Below are 18,139 nucleotides of genomic sequence, written 5' to 3'. Positions count from 1 at the left end.
AAATTTAACCCAGATTGGTCTCGAGATATGAGCTTTGGTCCATATCGCCCAGCCCTAATTGTAACATGTCACATTTGATTTCTAGATATCGAAGTAGCCATAATGATAATATGTTTGCCATAGGTTGGTGCATTTTGTTCTTTCTGGCAGTGTTTGTGTCTAACCTCCAACACTACCACGTCATCACAGAGAGACTGTGGACTGGGTGGTTAAAGGTGTGGGTGGGACTGGAGCAAACCACAGACACATGGAGAGAGACTACATACTGTACATGATCCCATATGTAAGTAAGCAAACATACTGTGAAACCACCTAAAGCTGTAGAAGCTCCAGCTTCTTCTTCTTTCTGTATTCAGAGAGAGAGAGAGAGAGAGAGAGAGAGAGAGAGAGAGAGAGAGAGAGAGAGAGAGAGAGAGAGAGAGAGAGAGAGAGCGCATGTGTACGGAGACTGCATCACACACACACACACACACACACACACACACACACACACACACACACACACACACACACACACACACACACACACACAGTCTCTCTCTCTCTCTCTCTCTCTCTCTCTCGTGCACACACACGCGCACACGCACCAGGACATAATAGAGCAGAGATACTGAGGCTTTCATGGTCCCTCGTCCTCCCCCCTTTTCCTTGGCACAAACCAAACGTCAGGATCCGGATTCCGGCAGAGACATGTAGCCTCTAACAGTCCGTTCATCCCGTTCTATCTGCATAGGTTCAGTAGCTCAGTTCATATATTTACATTTTTTTTTTTAGCAACACCACCTTACAAATATCGACATAATGTGGCTCGATCGACCGGAGAGGAACTAACCAAATATGTGGATTCCTACAGAGGATGAGAAAATCGGAGTTGGTGAGAAAATCTTCGTCTTTTATTGCTAATTACCGGCGTTATTTGTGTTGAATGGACTCGTATTATCCAACGCAGAGATCGCTTGTTGTATTTGTCTTAAATCATTGATATGCTGCGTGTGTGGGTGGTTTCCATGCATGTGTGCCTATATTTTCCAACATTAAGCCCGTTGCACCCAATGGAAAGCGCATACACTTATAATGGCTGATATACACGGTCAGTGACTGCATAGAAAGAGAGATTGCGTGGGATGATAGAGCCCAGTAGCACCACCTATTATAAAGATGCTACAGCAGAACACACACACACACACACACACACACACATACTCACACACACACCAAACCTGGAGATCACGCCTATAGCTGCAGTATTTATGTGAATCTAATGTATTAAAAACTGCGTCAAGGTGATATTTTAGCCTTTAGTCTGTGGGGGGGGGAAAGAAAAGGGAGAAAAATGAGACGATTCGTGATGACGCCACCAGAGGGCATCGTGACTGCGCCCCATCCAACAGGTGTAAGCTGTAGTGGAGCTTAGTGGAGAATCTCTACCTGTGGAGGAAAAAAAAGCCTCCGTTGCTGCAGCTGCAGAGACAGAAAAAAACAAAAAAAAAAAAAACAGCCTCTGCAAAACAAGAAGCACCGCTGCAGTTTGCATCTGTGCGTCTTTCAATCCACACAGTAAAGGGACCCAGGGGCCCTGATGGAGGACATATACATATTTACACCCTCTGTACCACAGCACAGCGGTATTTTTTTTTTTTTGCACTTTGATGACATCATAAAGCAAGAAATAATCACCAAGAAGAAAGACAGCACGACTCATTCACTCAGTCAACAAGCTGACTTCAGGGGCCCCCCACACAGTAACGCTGAAGTAACGAGTCCATCCATAGCATCTGATTACTCTATGGAAGCTTTTCATTAGGGAGGTCGGTGAGTCATGAACAGATGCTCCTGCAGCCTTAAACATGGACATGGTCCACATCCCTATACTCCATAGAAACACCTACAAACATTTATTTAAAAGAAAAGAAAAAAAAAAAAAAACAAGTCTTGCATTTTAACTCTATCTCCACCTCGTGTGTGTGTGTGTGTGTGTGTGTGTGTGTGTGACTGCGGTGGTTTTCTAAGGCGCAGATAGATCCACTGGTTGGGAAGAGAAGCAGGAGGAGGAGGAGGTAGTTTTTTTTTTTTTTTTTTGTGCGGGAAAGCAACAGTTCGGGCTCCTCGGCGCTGTCCGCGGTGCTGAAATGCGGGTCTTCCATAGTCTGTAACCCCAGCACGGTACACGGTGTACAATGTAAAGGAAAACCGATCACCGGGTGAATTCCCCCCTTTTTTTTTCTCTCTCTCTCTCTCCTAGAAAACAGATGTTGACAGGCTGCTTTAATATCTGTAGACAAGGCCCATGCTGCTGCTGCTGTCGTCACGTCATATCCTATTATTTGTTTGTACAAAATCATCAATTATTGTGGCTTTATTTTCTATTTTATTTTATTTTAATTGATCGCATGTCATGTGATGGACTGCCAATCACAGCATCATTGCACCACTCTGAAATGAATGGTTGAGATGCTGCACATGCAGGCCCTTCCTTTCACCACTAACTTCTTATGAAGACTGTCAAATGAAACCTTCATGGGTTTTCCATAATACTTTACATGAAGTTTTATGCATAAAGGCTGACATTGTGCTGTCATTGTTATGACATGACGCCTGTCATTGGCATGAATAAGGTATCATGAAGGCTGTCATTAAGTGTCGTTGGTTACCCTGACCCTACCTATTCCCACTAGATCCCTCCACCTAACCCAAAAAATGCCAACATAGCTCCAAAGGTGTCATAATTTTGTGAAAGCGAACAACACTTAACTTAACGCTGATATCCGGAGTTTCTGAGAAACGTCTCGATGTCCCGCCCTAAACAGCCTCACTTCCTCCCACTACCTCTGCCGATCTACCAGAAGCCACGCCTCTACTTTTCTGCATGCGCATCCCAGAACATAACAAGGTCGCATCGGGTCACATTGATATAGGTTTATGGGTCAGGTAAGAGCCAAAATCCTATTTACCTGTTTGCTGTTGTGACGCGCGGCCTTGTTTCCGTGCATAGTTCCGCATTCACTTTGATCGACGGTCTCAAAAACAGGAAGTCGAAGCCTATTGGCTGGACGCACTCAGCGATCGTTTCCATTTGTATAGGAATCTATAGGACGAAGGAGGGACTTAAATACATTAATGTATAAGAATGACCACCTGCAGTAGACCATAGTAAAAGACTAGTTAGGTATTTTTTCACATTTCAAAAGAATCATACATAAACATAGAACTCCAGATATCAGCTTTAATGACTGCTTAATGACACCTTATTCTTGCGAATGACAGATAATGACAGCGTTATGTCAGCCTTATGTATCAGACTTATAGTATAGTGTTACCATGTTTTCACAAATAATAGTCACATTTAATGCCACATAACAAGATCTCTAAATACTAGTAGTGGGTTACGATACACTGATGATATGATGGATAAAATTGGCTTGTGATAACGATACGATACAGTATTCTTAAAAAAGTTAAAAAAGACAACTTACATACTTACTCTGGGTATGACCTTTTCAACTCTTAGGAATCTAAAAATGGAAAATAAAATCAACCCATAACAGTCTGGTGTGTTGCGTTGTGTAGATAATTTTTTATTAGACGACACATCTTGTCACGTTTTAATATCGCGATAGCTTGTTGCAACATATATCGTCCCTCCTTTTCTAAATGCAAATGTTCATATTAACTTTATTCATCGCCTCAATTCTTTCTAATATATAATTACTAGGCTTTACTTACACAGTGCTTTAGTCCCTCTTGATTTCCGAGGTGCTTAACACTGTTCATCACTTACAGTGACTTAGAAATACAAGGCCATCCATTGGCTACAGGGACACTTTTATCTCAATACAAGAAAAAGTCTGGAATCAAACCCTCACCCAGACTGGCTGATTGGAAATAAAACCATTTGACCATTTAAGCCATGATGTTTCTAGATCTATCACAAGTAGAAGCAAACCACATTAGCATTGTCAAAGTGCTGTTTCAAAGCCAATCACAACCACAACATTTTGCACACCATCACACGGATCAATGGTAACGGTGCTTTTATTCTTTATTAGAAGCCACTTGTGCGTCAGTGTTTTGCTAAAGGACACTCACACACATGTGAACCGCTATCAAACAACCTGCTCTACTAACCTGGGTCAGTGCCAGGATATGCAATAGGGCTCATCCAATAGCTGACACGCCTAGATGGGCAATCAACCACACACTGATGAATTCACATTAAATAGGAAAACAACACTTTCCAGAATAATCCATACAAAAAGCATAACTGACAACATTCTACAGGGACAAAAACACAATATAACCTGCACGTTTATTATGTGATTTGCCAATTACTTGATGATATAAAATAAACTATATTTGCAGTGTATGTTTTCCTAGAACAATTCATTAAGTGGAGATCATTTCATCATCTACCAACAAATTCCCTTCTTTAAAGTTAAAGGTCCCATGTTTTGCTATTTTTCACCCATCACCATTTGTTCTAAGAACCCCAAAAACATAGTATTTGAGGTTTATTTTCCCAAAGTCACCTGTTTTAGCCTCTGAAAAGTCACTTTCTGAGCAACTCTACACAAACAGGCTGATTTGTGGCCTACTTATGCATATTCATGAGTGGGCGTGTCTATAGACAGAACACTGACTTCCTCCTCCCCGCACGGTGACGTAGGGCCTGAGGACGGCCCGCCCTCCTCCCACCCACTCCGTAGCCGAGCTCATGCTGCTTTATGAACACGAGACAGAGCGTGGGGGCGGGGCGTTCCGCTGTACATACATAGACTGTGGAAAATATATACATAGCACTGTGCGAAGGATGCTGAAATGGTCATCTTCGTGGGCGTGTTTGTTTACATGTCAATCATGGCATAGAGCTTCCTGGAGCGAGGTGTTTGGGCTCGCCCTGCAGCAAGCAAGGAGAAAATCACCCTCTAACTAACGATTAATGAAAAAAACACATTGTGCATGTGTATGAAGCCCAAATAGCACTTTTATCATGTTTAAAGCACAGAAAAGTTAATTTAGTTAGTGTAACATGGACCCTTTAAGCTCCTCCTCAACATGCTCTATTTTCCGGCGCACTAATGAGACATAACGTCATGAATCCAATGTCTACAACCATGTGTGCAGACGTAGATCTATATTCTTAGTGATAATAGTGTCCAAAGATCTTTAAGCTATTCAAATAAATAATATGTGTAAGTTGTGGAATTTTACCAAACAGTTAGCCTTGTGATTACAATTGTGTGATTCCATAGAAATTGAGTTTTTCTTTTCTTTTCTTTGCCCAGGCCCCAATGCAAATGACAGAAATAGCTGCAGACCTTTCTCTGACGATTGGCAGCAGAAAAGTTACCTTTCAGAGAGGATTTAAGCTTATGCTCCACCGCATGCAAAGTTGCATTGAGTGCAGTTCGTGGACGGATTGGTAAATTACAGGAGTACAGAAAATATTCAGAAAGAAGACGTCACTGTTACCTGAACTGCAGAGCTGCAGGAAAGCCTCAGAAACATATTGTTCATGCTGCAGGGGAATCAAACAAATGATCTGAAATAAGCCTATACCTCCATGGTTCTTTAGTTGTAGAAAGTTTACTGAGGCTGATTATGTGTTACAGCTCATCAGATCTGTGTGTGGCAGTTATGATACGACACTCCCATGCAGCTCGGAGGTATAACTAGTTTTCTAGGACACTAATTCGGAGTCAGATATGATCCAGTGGTTTTGTGGAACAAATTCCTTGGTTCGCAAGATTTTGGCGCAGCAACGAGTCATAGCGAGTGAGTGAGTGTGCCTCAAGTAGTGCTGAAGTCGATGACTCAGTTGGCCCGCTCGGAAAGCATGATGTACTTTTTAATGGAGCTGGATGTGAGACAGGCTAGTAAAGCCAGGAAAGAATTATCTATGTGGTCTTAATCAGCAGCGTCAAACTCTAACCAACACACACTAAACCTCACCTCGCAAGGACGAGAACAGTTCAATGATACCATGAGTTCTAGGGAATATACCGTAATTACCATCAACTAAAGCCTTTATCTTTTTTAAGAGCAAATATAAACACATTCACCGTGAAGGTATCATTAGGACTTCATGTGATTTATTAAAAAAACAAATCATAATAAAAACAAGAGCACAGAGGACAAATCAAATATCCTCTTTTACGGATATTTGCAGTTATCTAGATCAGTGATCCTGATCATGGTAACATGGTCATTCACACTTCAAAGGCTTGGAAAACATTTATATCCCCATTGATACTGATACAGTAGGTCCAAATGTACAGTATGTACACCCCCATTTCGAAAAAAAAACACAATGAAATGCGCAATTACGACCTAATCTGGATGAAATCCTGTTTGGTAATTTAGGAACCAACTTGACATAACTGAGTCAAATGTCATAAAGAACAGTTACAAACCGAGGTGTGATTCATTTTTATTTTTTGAAATTTTGCCAATGATGAGGGATAGTGATTTAAAAATGTTTTCAAAGTATTCCAAAATAAGTATATTTATCTGGATCTCCTGCACAATTTAATGGAATTTTAATAAACACTAGTGAAAATATTACCAAAAAACTGTCCTCAAATAAATGTATTTTATTGTTTTTGATCATGTAAAACTGGGAATGAGCATTAAATGTTTTAATTGTAAAATAAAAACAGTTATTATTAAAATGTGTGCAATATTCACAGTTAACTATCGGAACATGTAGCGCTCAAGCAGTCACACCTGAACATACCATTTCTTATTTTCTTTCCATAAACATCACATTTTGTAAAGGCAGACCCGGGCAATATATCGAGATTCAAGATTTTTTGAGATTTCTATTTTGGCGATATAGAAAATTACAATATTGCCTATAACTACATATTTGGATTTTATAGCTTATTTTGTATTAAAACACTCATTTTGGGAGTCGCTGCTTTTGCTACTTCTCAGAACTGCATGAATAGCACAATGAGATGATTGGACTTAATAGGACAGGGGTATTAGATATATTTTAGTTCAAGGGCCAAATACGAACCAGTGTGAAACCAAGTGGGCTGCAAATTTTAGGTGGGAAAAAGAGCAATTTCAACATTATTCTGCCTTATAAATATAGATAAATTAATGGAAGTTACAGACAATATATTCAATCTTTAAATTTCCTCGAGTTTGTGACACATTTTTATAAAATTTTTGAAAAATTTGTGAAATAATTTGAATAAAGTTGCAGGATTTTGGAAAAAAAAAAAAAGATTTCTTTTTCAACAATTTGTGATTAAAAAGGACTGCCATCATGTGATAAAAGCATGGGAAAACTGTGCGCCCTGGCAAATATTGTGGACTTTCATTGAATTCATATATTGAATTCATGTAGTTGAACTACATAGACATATTTCTACACAATGATTCATGTTTTCTGTAAATTCAACCTTATGCTGCGGGCCGACTTTGATGCTCTAAAGGGCTGGATTTGCCCCCTGGGCCTCGAGTTTGACACGTGTGTTAAAAAAGAAAAAAGCCCAAAGTAACACATATTGTGCTGCTGATTGTTAATAAATGTGACATTTTGTATCCGCAAATGTAACCCAGAATAGTCTTTCTGGTGAGAATTTTAGTCCATATCGCCCAGCCCTAGTGGACCAGATGTTAAACACCATAGGAATGCTTTAGTTATAATAATAGTAATAATAATAATAATAATAATAATAATAATAATAATAATAATAATAATAATAATAATAATAATAATAATAATACATTTTATTTGCAATGCTCTTTACATTTGATACCAAATCACAAAGTGCGACAATGTTAAAACAATACAACACAACGTATATTAAAATACAGGACTAAAACAAGCATTTGCTGTTAAAAAAGACAGGACTAAAAAGAGGCATTAACTGTTAAAATAAGCTTGTGTAAAAAGGTGAGTTTTAAGTTTTTTCTTAAAAGCATCCACTGTTTGCGGGGCCCTGAGGTGGTCTGGGAGGGTGTTCCACAGTTGTACTGGGTAGAGCTGAAAATAGAAATGGAGCACCTAAAGAAAAGTATCCTCAGAAAATGGAGGTACTCCCAGTTTGCCGAATCATCTCTGACAAAGCGCTTCTGGTGCCATTATCTCCCAGTTGTTTTAAAAATACTGCAGCAATTTATAAGCCATAATAGTGTTTACTGTTTTTCCTGCAGGTGTTTAATAACGTCTCCTTCCCCTCTGCAGATTATTTCCCCTCTGTGTGCCATAGTTCTGTTCCGTGCTGCATATGTCTGTCACTAATTTTAAGCAAGGTCATCAGGCCATGAAGGCGTTGTTTCAAGCTTCCAAAAGTAAATAAGGCAGCAAACACGCTTCCAAAAATGACAGTAGGTAATAGAGTCTAGTGTCTGAACTGGAAGCAGAAAAAAAGCCATTGTTACAATAAAACAGGTTTTATTACAATGAAGAGAATCATTTTTACCTTTCCACAAGTAAGACTGGGAAATATGGAGCAATTATGTTTTTTCTCAAAATAGCAATATTTTATATTAATCTTGATAATTTCAATTCAAATGAGGTCTTACCAGGAAGACAGTTCTGAGTTAAATTTGCTGATGCAAAATGCCACACTGGCTAATATAACATCATGGTGTTTTAGGTAAAAAAGCAAAAAAAAAAAAAAACCTTGTGCGTGCATCACAAAAATTGACAACTAGCGGCCCCAAAAGTAAATGCAAAAAATATACAAAATGACTACAAGAACACAAATTAATAGAAAAATGCATAAAAGAACAAAAAATACACACAAAGAACCATACAAATAAACTGAGAAATACACAAAAGTACAATAAAAATACACAAAAAAAAAAAAAAAAAAATGCACAATGGGACAGCAAAAATAAATGAAAGAACAAAAATAAACCAAAAGACACAAAAGGAGAAAAAAAATAAACAATGGAACAACAAAAATTAAAGAACATACGTACCAACAAATACACTAAACGAGTCAGAAAGACATGAAAAATTACATTAAAATACACAAAAGAACAACTAAAATAAAGGAAAACAAAATACACAAAAGGTGGAAAAATACTCAATGGGACTGGGACATTAATTAACAAACAGCTGCACAATATGTTCCACTTTTAACTTTTTCTACTATAAGGGACAGCATGTGTGAGTGAATTCTGTGGTGTGGCTTGTTAAGGGGAAGGCCTGGGTTAGAATGCACTCAGTGATCTATCTAACTGTTCTTTTCATGCTGTTCTGAGAAGTAGCGATAGCAGTGACTCCTAAAATGAGTATTTTAATACAAAATAAACTTTGAAATATAAAGATACTGTATATCTTGATTTAGGAGATATTCTAATTTTCAATATATCGCCAAAATAAAAAAAAAACTCGATATATCTTGAATCTTGACATATTGCACAGCCCTATCCACAAGTACAGATTTCCAAAGAACGTTGGCTGCAGGAATCAGGCCACACAGTTCAGACTGATGTAGAACAGATTGACCTTCTGAAAAGGCAACATGTTCTTTAGACTGTCTCTGATTTCATTGTCAGTGCATGTGATACCACTGAGAGTAAATGCAAAGTAAATGTGACCTGAGCACTTTGAAAAGCCTGCTGAGTGTTGCTGTTTCCTAATGTGATGCAAGTATGCGTGACACCATGTTTGTGTCTGTTTTTTAACACTTTGATGTGCTTTGAAATGGGCCGACTTCTTGACTTCTTCCTCAAGTACGGCGTAAAAAAAAAAAAAGCCTCAAATTCATTTACCTGCAGGGTTCATTAACAGCAGGTTTGTAGTGTTCTCTCGTCGCCCTCCTGGTTAAAAACCATGCTGAGCCTCATAACATGCCTGCTTGTGTCGTGTTCGCCATGCTTCCTACACACCACGGGTGGCGGCACTGCTGGTAAGGAACAGCGAGGTTAGAAAATAAATGCAAATAAAGTGTTACTGATTCATGCCTAAATGATCAAATGTCCTATTTTACAGTCGAGCAACATATTAATATTAGGGCGACTCAGTCCTTAGTAAAAAAGTGTCTCATCCTCTTTCAAAAAGGTCAACTCACAGGTTCAAATACTGTCACCGTTTGCAACAATGGCTTTTTATCCACAGTAGAGCGAGTGTGTGGTGTTGAAACAAAATATCAGCTCCAACTTGTCTTCTCACTTCCCGCCAACACAGAAAACTTGATTCTGAAAAGGCCGCATTGATGATGTAAAATGAGAAATTTGTGAGAATAAAATCTGCTCATTGGATAGACTCAACAAGGTATTTTGATATTGAGTTCATCAGTATTACTTTGAATATACAGAACAGGAATACCTGCGTAATCTTTTAAAGTAGAGCTTAATGAGATGATCTCATATTGTTACATGTGACATCTTAATCTATTGCACATAATCTCTTTAGTTTAATTCGTTTACCTTTATTTCTATTTCTCATAAAGCTTCGTCTGTGTCCAATCTTTTGACATTACACATTTATTTATTTTTTTTACATTCTAAGGATGTACAACCTCACCTTACCTATAACTGCGATACACAACATTGTTGGTACTATTACCATCCAGGTGATTGGTAAAGCTTATAACAATCACTGAAGTGGCTCTAAAAACAAACTTTTGCTATAATCTTACAAATGAATACTGTATATCCATGTTTAATAGTACACTTTCATCAATAAACAAGCACTAAATATTCCCTTTGCCAGATATTAGGATCAGTGATCGTGATCATGGTACCATGATAATAATAATAATACATTTTCAACCCATTAATAACAATAAAAATACACTAGGTCCAAATATATGGGCATCTCCGGAAAAATGACGATGAAATGCACAATCGGGATCTGATCCGGGTGAAATTTGGAGGGATAATTGAGAAACCAACCTGACATAACTGAGTCAAATGACATAAATATTGGTCAATTACAAACCGAGAATGAATTTTTATAATTATATATGAATATATATATATATATCCAGAATCAATGTAGTGACCCACATCCACTTGAAATCTTAATAGAATCTTCCATGGCGTAAGGTCTATCTTTCGGTAAATAGTTGTCAAAATCCATGAGGTGCTTTAAACAAACAAATAAATAAACGCTGGTGATGATATGACCTCCTTGGTGGAGGTGATAAATGTAAATCTGAATAATTCATTTACAGTGTGAATAAATCACTGTACTTGTCATCATGCAGTCAATAAAACATACTTCCTTATCAACTTACTCCTGTAAGTTCATTTCATGACATTTTATAACAAAGCAAATATAATCATTCACACGGGTGATGTTATGGTGAAACACAATGATCAATTTGATCATTCTATTATCCTTTTTTAATTAATGACTGACACTAAATCAGCCACAAGTTAGAATAATTCACCAGTTACATTTAATTACCACGACTAACACTTGTTCTATTACAGTAAGATACAGAATGTGCCTCAGAGTAATTCAGGAAAACTTTATGAATGTTTTAGCAACTTTACTGAACAGCACATTAAGTGTGACTCTACCATCTCCATCACTGCAGGGCTTCACTGTCACTCTAACTCAGGACAAGCCAAAGATCATGAAGTCATGGGAGATGAAGACTCCGGCTTGACTTGGTGCAAAAATGCCTCGTCCAGAGTGAAAAGTGAATTTATTATTTAGTGGTTAGAGCTCTGAGTTAATGTGCACTGCTTTACTGCTTCCTGTAAAGCGTCTTTGAGTCTTATTATTATTATTATTATTATTATTATTATTATTATTATTGTGTTTAAGGACAACAACTGAGTCTGACTAGTCAAAAGTGCCACAAAGCTACAGGATTGACAAAAATTGCACAAATGGACAAACTGATGTCTTACAGCCTCAGTCGACAGGCAAGAGAGTTGCATGTGGTGATGTGCCGTGAGGCCAGTCCAGGTGTGCCGTGGGATTTTGTGACAACCATACATTATTATTATAAAATCCACGTTAACAGAATCACAAACGGAATCATGGAATCGACCAATGAAAACGTAATCTACTGTTGAACGCGGAAATGGACATAATCACCGTGAGGCAAGGAATGTTTTTTTATGGGGAAATGTTTCCAGGGACCGCTCATTTCATACTGGGATTAATAAAGGAATTCTGATTCTGATTCTGATTCATTAGGGGCACCGCCCACCCCTTCCCATCCTGGCAGCATTAAAGACCGCCTAAACCACCCAAAACACCATATAAACCGCCAAAAAAACATGCAAATCATCACTGACTCCTAAAATCAGAGCCGACCAGTGCCCGCTTAACTTAGCTGTGCCTGTGAAACTCTGTCCGTTTCTCGTCAAGAGCACTTGACTAATCAATACTTAATCAATAAACCTGATCTAGTAAACTATTGATCCCTGAGGGGAATTTGCAATTGGGTGACATTAATGCTGTTCTCATACATATTTATGACATATTGTAAATAATTAAACAGGAGCAGTCAGAATAATCCATGTCACTACAACTTATATCCACCTTTCAATTGTATCTTATTTTATTTTTTATATACATTTTTGTTTAATTATGATTTTTTTATTTATTAGTATTTATTTTTTTCTACACAGGAGTTAAAAACCAATATTTTCCCGAAAAAATTAATATTTCTAAAAAAACAAAACGTAATTTTAAAAAATTAATGAGGAAAACATGGAATTTGGGAAAAAAAAAAACTGGAATTTTGGAAAATTAAATTAAATAATTTTTTTTAATGTACTACTTTGTATGCACTCATTTCATAATACAGAGGCAAACTCTATACGTAAATTATTTTTTTGAAATATTTTGTTAATAAATATTTCATGAGTAATATAGTGGTCTTTGTCACATTTAATTTGGCATTAGTAAATAATTATGCACATTTACAGATATTGTACATGATGTGAGTGATAACACGTGTCCTGCTTAAATTTATGTTTGTGGAGGCAGTTTTTTTTTCCTGGTTTTACACTGCCTTCTCTGTTTAGGGAAACCTGTCTCAAACCGGCCCTTTTTCCCCTCACCTCTCCTCCTGTTGTTAATCCCTTTTCACCTAAATTTGTGGGCGCCGCAAATGGCTGCTCCGGTGTGTTGATGTGCATTCTTTCGCTGCAACTATCAAGTCCAATTCCTAGTATTGTTCTAAACTGTACCTGGCAAATAAAGCATACTGATTAATAAGTGTGCCTTCAGATTTTTACTTGTTTTGGGACCCACTGGTTATTGTTTGTAAAAGTGAAAGGCTAGAGTCAGACAAACTGAGTTCAGAATTTTCCTACAATTTGCTCAAGGCTTTATCAGGAGCGACCATTAATGTGGTTAAAAGCAGACACTTCAGCCTGGTTCTGCTTGCATTCCTTCCTTCCTGCTTTTGCTGTAGCAACAGTGTTGTTTTTAGCCCCAAGTATGGATTTTAATTCTTCATATTTTTAAGAGAATTGTTCATCATGGTGAAATAAGTTGCTCTGCATGGTTTCACCATGTTTGTGACTGGTCTGATGCTGCAATCTTCACCTGTTTTATGTGAGCGTACACTGAGCCAGGTTGGAAAACCCTTGGCTGAGTTAACATGTTGATAATCAGCTTCGTAGTACAGCTGCTCTGTGACAGCGAATGTTTGGTTAGGCGTAAATGGACAATATCCATGTGGTCCGTCACTCAATCTTTAGCCTTTTTCCACTTTCTACTCAGTATGAGAAAGTAGAGGAAGAACATGAAGTCTGAATTCTTGCTGTTTGTGCATGTTTGGATGATATATAAATGCTGGGCAGATTTTAGGCGCAATGAAACAGGCGAGTGTCTGTGTTTAAACAGGTGGCAGGTTTTGTGAAGGATTGCTGTGCACCCAGCACTGTCAAACATAACCATTCTCTATTTTTCAGATGTAGCGTCTGTTAAGCAGTGACCAAACTGAGTCGGTGCAGTTTCTAAAAAGGTTTCATAAAGATCATTCCATAAAATAACTTGAAGTCAAAAGGAGAAAGGTGACGACGATGTATGACTGGGCAATATATCGAGATTCAAGATTTATCGAGTTTTATATTTTGGCGATATAGAAAATTACAATAGTAGTAGACTGTGTTCACCCAGGATTCAATAAAATGTTCATGTTTTCTTTGAAAATGTAAGGAATTATTCATATAGAAACTCGTCTAGCTATCATTCAACTATATATAGGTAAATTTACCTATATATATATATATATAGGTAAATTTGTATTAAAATACTAGTTTTATGAGTTGCCACTTTTTCTATTTTGCTATTTCTCAGAACAGCATGAAAAACACAGTTTGATGGTTTGCTGAGTGTCTCCTCACCCAGACCTTCACCTAAATAAGCCACACTACAGAACTCACTCACACATGCTGTCCCTTATAGTACAAAAAAGCCAAAAGTGGCACATGTTATGCAACTGTTTGTTAATAAATGTATCATTTTGCATCAGAGCATTTAACCCTGAGTTGTTTTTCTGGTCTGACGTAATTTTCATTCAAATGATTGAGATTTGTATTATATATCGCCATTTTGAGAAAATATATTAAGATATGAGTTTTGGTCCATATCGCCCAGCCCTACATTGATGTTTTTTTCAGCACCATCCACTCTCTCTTACTTAATAAAAACATGCTCAGTATGCCTGATTTGAACTCTAGAGTAATGGAGTTCCAAAAAGCTTGCTCATTTAAAATGCTCAGATGCTCTCAGCAGTTACGGTGCAGAAAGCCCTGCAGTTTGTCGATGATGTGTTAATTATCACAGTAACCCGAGCTCAGAAAGTGAGTACTACTTAGCTTCAAAAAGGCGACAGAGCTGAGAACAGGCTCCTCCTTCTCTTCCTCCCCCTCATTGGGTCCCCTGGCTAATTCATTAGCATAGAGATTCACACCAAGCTCACCTCGAAGAAAAAATATTATTATTTTTTAAATGCTGTTTGTGTCATACGTTGGTGCTTATTATAAACGTTTTCCAAAGGCATGTATGGTACAAGGCCTTTTCTATGACATGCATCTCTTTTTATTGATAAAATTCATAGTGTGAGCTTCACAGATTGTTCCTCCCGATGAATTCAATCAAGGCTCAACATCGTTCTTGGGTTTATTAATATGTCTCTACATGTCAAATGTCTTCAGAACTAAGAAAGAAAAATACCAAACTTCAATGAACTCACGAAAACGCACACACATTTTACACGTATCACGCATAAAATATCTCATTGGCCGCATCAACTCCAAGGGAATTAAACTGAAGTCTTTTTCTTAAAAGACAATTTTAGATATCCTATCTACCCCCAGCAACGCAATAAAACGGAACAAAAAATACGTTCTCTGCCTGTGTCTCTCTGTAATTTGAATTAGATCTACATTAATTAACTGAATTATTACTTATTAAGTTATTGAACATCCATTTGTTTGCATTTATGAAATGTATTTATTATCTTTTTTATTGAATATGAAATCTATGAATTGCTTTTATGAGAGAATCTCTGACAGCAGCTAGAACATTATTAAAAGGCCGCTTGAAATATTTTTATTAAACGCATTGCATTGTGGGATGTGGAGTCCCGTAAATTGACGCTTAGAAGCATTTTTACTTAATTTCTTATTGTGATTTCTTTTATTTTTTTATTTTTTTGTACAAGACAAAGATGACAGTGGTTTGCTTGACACAGTTTTTGTTTTGGCTTGTTCTCAGTGTTCCTCGTGATATCAAGTCAAAACACTTCTATGCACCCGTCACACCACATAGTGCAATGCTCGAAAAACAACATGCAGAACGTTTACGGTGGAGATGAAAATTTCGACCTTTTTCCTTAGTTTTTGGAGTAAATAATGTTTGATTTATTGATCTATGATGAGGCTTAGGCTATGCTTTTATCTAATACAAAAAAATTAGGGGTGGCAGCTTTAAAAATGAGTATTTCAACAGTTTCTGGATACTTGCTTGCAGGCAGAGTACTATAGTGCCGCTGCAGTAGCAGCCTAGCAGGTAAAATATAGAAATATCAGTTAGATTATGTAAGATTTTTTTCCATTTTAAACATGCTTGCACATCTGTACAGATGTAAAAAAAAAAAACAAAAAAGGTTTATTGTGCAGCATCCTTGGAGATGTTATTGTAAAGTTGGTGGAGAATAAAATGTGGGCAAGTGATGTCTTTTTTTTTTTTTTTTACCAAGTACTTGGGATAGGTTATACAGTCAGACGTCTGTTTTTACCCTTTAGCATCTAGCATAAAATAAGTCAATGGTTAGCAGTGTTTATTAACACTTTATGTGGGTAATATTTGAGGATTTAAAAATATTCACATAAGAATTTGTCTTTTAACGTGACAATGTATCTTTTTGGGGGAGATTGTTTATACTTATAGCTTGTTAAGTAGTGCTTAGTGTATGCTGTGTAGCGTTAATCAGCTTATTAAAACGCTACAGTGACTGTCCAACTCCCACTGCACTAAAACCACACGAGAAGGTGCACTTTGTTACATTAGGTGCACTTTTTTAATGCAAGATTTAACAGTTGAAAAACATCTCTCGTTTTCCTCCACAGTGATATGCAACTTCCGATCACCGATATGTCAAGCCATGGTCCTGGAGATCGGGGAAACAGTCCAAATTTTGGAGAAAAGTGAAGGTATAATTTCTGACAATGGTAACAATGACAATGTAGACTGTGTTCACCCAGGATTCAATAAGATGTTCATGTTTTCTTTGAAAATGTAAGGAATTATTCATATTAAAACTCGTCTAGCTATCATTCAACTGAGTTAGCGACTTGTAGCAATATATATATATATATATATATATATATATATATATATTTTTTTTTTTAATGCATTTTTAAGAGCAGATTTAGTTAACCTATTCATTTAAGTTAACCAATTCATTCTGTAGGAGTCGGTGAGTTTCTAGGTTTTCACTTAGTAATTGATTTTTAGCAGTTTTGTTTCGTAAATAACAGTTTTAAATCTAATCATTAGCAGGTAATGCATAGAAAGTCAGAAACATTTGCTTTCCTATCAAATTTCTAGCAAAATATTGTCCATAACATTTTAGTTAGCAATTTTAATGACTAACTGCTACGTGTATTACATTCAGACCTATGGAAAACCATGCTTCTAAAATTATAATTTTTATATTTTGACTGATTGACTTGCTTACTTTAGCTAGGGGAAGCTAGGCTAGGCTAAGGTAGCCTACATTGAGTGAGGCTATAGCTGGCCTAAACCATAGACTGTAAAAAGACTAAACTAACAGATCGATTAATATTTAAAAGATAAGGTTTTGAAATCTCTATTTATTTTTTTAGTTTTATCTTCTCTAAGCACATGTTTTATTATATTGTTAAAAATGTGTGTATTGGTGGAATGTATTTATTCACATTTTGTTTTAATAGAGCCTGATTGTGATGGTTTATTATGTCACAAAGTAATTTATTGTCAGAATAATATTTTTTTTTGTTTGTCTGGGTGAAGGTTTATAATGTGTACACTGTGTTCTTTATTTAAGGTTGGTACAGAGGCTTTTCCAGTAAGAAGCCGTCCATTAAGGTAAGTAAAGCACACTCACAAATAGATTTTTATTGCAGACATTGTTTTTTTTATTTTATTTTTGAGAACCAACTCAAAATAGTTACATTAAATAGGATGTATTGCATTTCAATCATAATGTGATGCACAAAGAAGCACCTAGAAAACTAGAAGAAATAAATCATAATGTAATACGGTAATTAAATATGGAATTGATTTAATAAAAATGTAAGTTCTGATATGTATTTCTTTAATGTTACTATAGAACACAGCTGATCATATATATATGCTTATAGTTGCTTATAGTATACCTCACTCAATATTTAGCTTTTTCATTTTGCTTTTAAGCTGTAGGAGATGGTACAATCATTAATATAGAAAACAAATAATGCATCTAAACTACCAATTATACACTTAATAGCATTGTATAGTATTTACTCCACTGTATTTTGTCATTTTTGTTTTAAAAGCAGTAAATTAAGTTTATTTATGAAAAAGGGACAGTGCATATAAATTAACATTTTTTTTAAAAATTATTTTAATTTAGTAAATAGCAATGATTGTAGCCTGAAATAATTTTCAACTTTAGTCCCTTTGCCAGCATTTTGCATTTCTCCTATAGCTATTTGGTATTAGTAGCAC

General features: G+C 36.6%; 1 protein-coding gene across 3 annotated transcripts in view; it reads left to right on the top strand.

Moving 5' to 3' along the window:
• The first annotated feature begins 546 nt into the window (after positions 1–546).
• The window catches only part of dock3 (dedicator of cytokinesis 3), an 83,209-nt gene continuing 65,616 nt past the window's right edge, over positions 547–18,139 (top strand). For all 3 annotated transcript variants that reach the window (XM_028452242.1, XM_028452240.1, XM_028452241.1), the window contains exons 1-3: positions 547–874; positions 16,519–16,602; positions 17,478–17,518. In XM_028452242.1, the coding sequence (XP_028308043.1) occupies positions 838–874; positions 16,519–16,602; positions 17,478–17,518 (162 nt within the window). In that variant the 5' untranslated portion in view covers positions 547–837. The remainder of the gene's footprint in view (positions 875–16,518; positions 16,603–17,477; positions 17,519–18,139) is intronic.

This window comes from Gouania willdenowi, chromosome 7 (genome assembly GCF_900634775.1).
Source record: "Gouania willdenowi chromosome 7, fGouWil2.1, whole genome shotgun sequence".
NCBI classification, from domain to species: domain Eukaryota; kingdom Metazoa; phylum Chordata; class Actinopteri; order Blenniiformes; family Gobiesocidae; genus Gouania; species Gouania willdenowi.
The sequence above is the reverse complement of the archived record's forward strand: the minus strand, read 5'-3'. Positions and strand labels throughout refer to the sequence as shown.